The sequence below is a fragment of the Gloeophyllum trabeum genome, assembly GCF_000344685.1.
Source record: "Gloeophyllum trabeum ATCC 11539 unplaced genomic scaffold GLOTRscaffold_00011, whole genome shotgun sequence".
NCBI classification, from domain to species: Eukaryota; Fungi; Basidiomycota; class Agaricomycetes; order Gloeophyllales; family Gloeophyllaceae; genus Gloeophyllum; species Gloeophyllum trabeum.
The window spans coordinates 1448078-1449363 of NW_006920420.1; the positions used below are offsets into that span (position 1 = coordinate 1448078).

At 50.6% G+C, this 1286-nt stretch overlaps 1 protein-coding gene across 1 annotated transcript; it reads right to left on the minus strand.

The window, feature by feature from the left end:
* Window positions 1-547: 547 nt before the first annotated feature.
* GLOTRDRAFT_45786 (uncharacterized protein) lies at window positions 548-808 on the minus strand (the record flags this gene model as incomplete). The annotated part of the gene is made up of 1 exon (XM_007870001.1): window positions 548-808. A coding segment is annotated over one exon (261 nt), but the record flags the coding sequence as incomplete, so codon positions are not given.
* Window positions 809-1286: the final 478 nt, after the last annotated feature.

Sequence of the window (1286 nt, forward strand, 5' to 3'; positions counted from 1 at the left end):
TGCGCGAACTTCGCTGGGCCTGTAGCTACAGGAACGCGCAGGATAACGCGGAATGCGGGCAGACAACTGCAGTTCAGGCGGAGATTGTCGAAATATGGTCTCCGAGGATGAGCATATGCATCCGCTGCTGCAGGGTCATGAGGCGCAAGGGGTTGACCCAGGTAAGAGCCCTGCGCCACTTGCATCAGGAAAACCCTCCGTAGCTAATTAGATATAAATTATGCTTGATCAGACAAAACGTAGCTTAGCCCGATAACTGGTGATGACGCGGCATAATGTTGCAAAATTATTCGGACGGTGTTCATATTGTCTGTGATTAGCTATAGTTTGAACGAGAGTTTGTTGTGGTATAGCGGGTGTTTGCACGGTCCTGGTTGCTTGCAGGGGTCATATGTTCGAGTCCGTATGTAGCTTTATTTTCGAACACGTCACCCCCTGTAGTCAACCCAAGCGCATGCGGGATGTCATTATATTGATCTGTCCAATTTTAGCACATAGTCAAAAAGGTCCTATGTTGATCAAACGACATACATGAATGCAGGGTTGTTTAGACAAATGTAGCAAACGTGTGCCGGTCTAGGAATGGGTTTACAAAGAATGCTGCCGCCAAATCTAAGACAGTGCTGCTTGTCCAGTCCCGAGGGACGACAGGACCAAACTTAGGCAAGAGATGTACACTACGTTCAATCTGAGAAACTGGTATAATACTCGCCAAGCGTTCCCCATTCTGAATTGAGCGGACAACCCTGTACATCCCCGAGTTACGGTCTGGTTCCGCAGTGAAAGCCGAGAACCATTCGACGTATGCCAGGTGATCCGGCGGTGGTCGCTTGAATAAGGTCGCGACGGCGCGAGGCGGTAAAGCGAAGACTACGCGCACTTGCGCTACTCGAAAACCTGTTGTAGAGTTGCAACGTCAAATGGACAGCATAGGCAGGGATATAAGACTCACCTTGCAACCGCGAGTTGGCATTTCCAGAAGTCCCCATATTAACGAGAACTGTATCAAACCGCGCAGGAACATCGCGCCCGCGCGAGTCTTGACGGATGGGCTTTGCATGCACTGCATCGGATGTATCAAATTCTGCAGTACGTGCGAACGGATCCCGGTTTCGAAACTTTATCTTGTGGAAGACGGGAATGGTTTGGAACCGGATGGACATGCGGTTTGCAGCATCCTCAATCTGAGCGCGCGTCAAATGTGGCTGGTGGTATTGGGCCACAAAGCGGGCGAGAGCCGCTTCGAAGTATGTTGCACCATAGTCGCTGCGGACCTCCGATAAAGG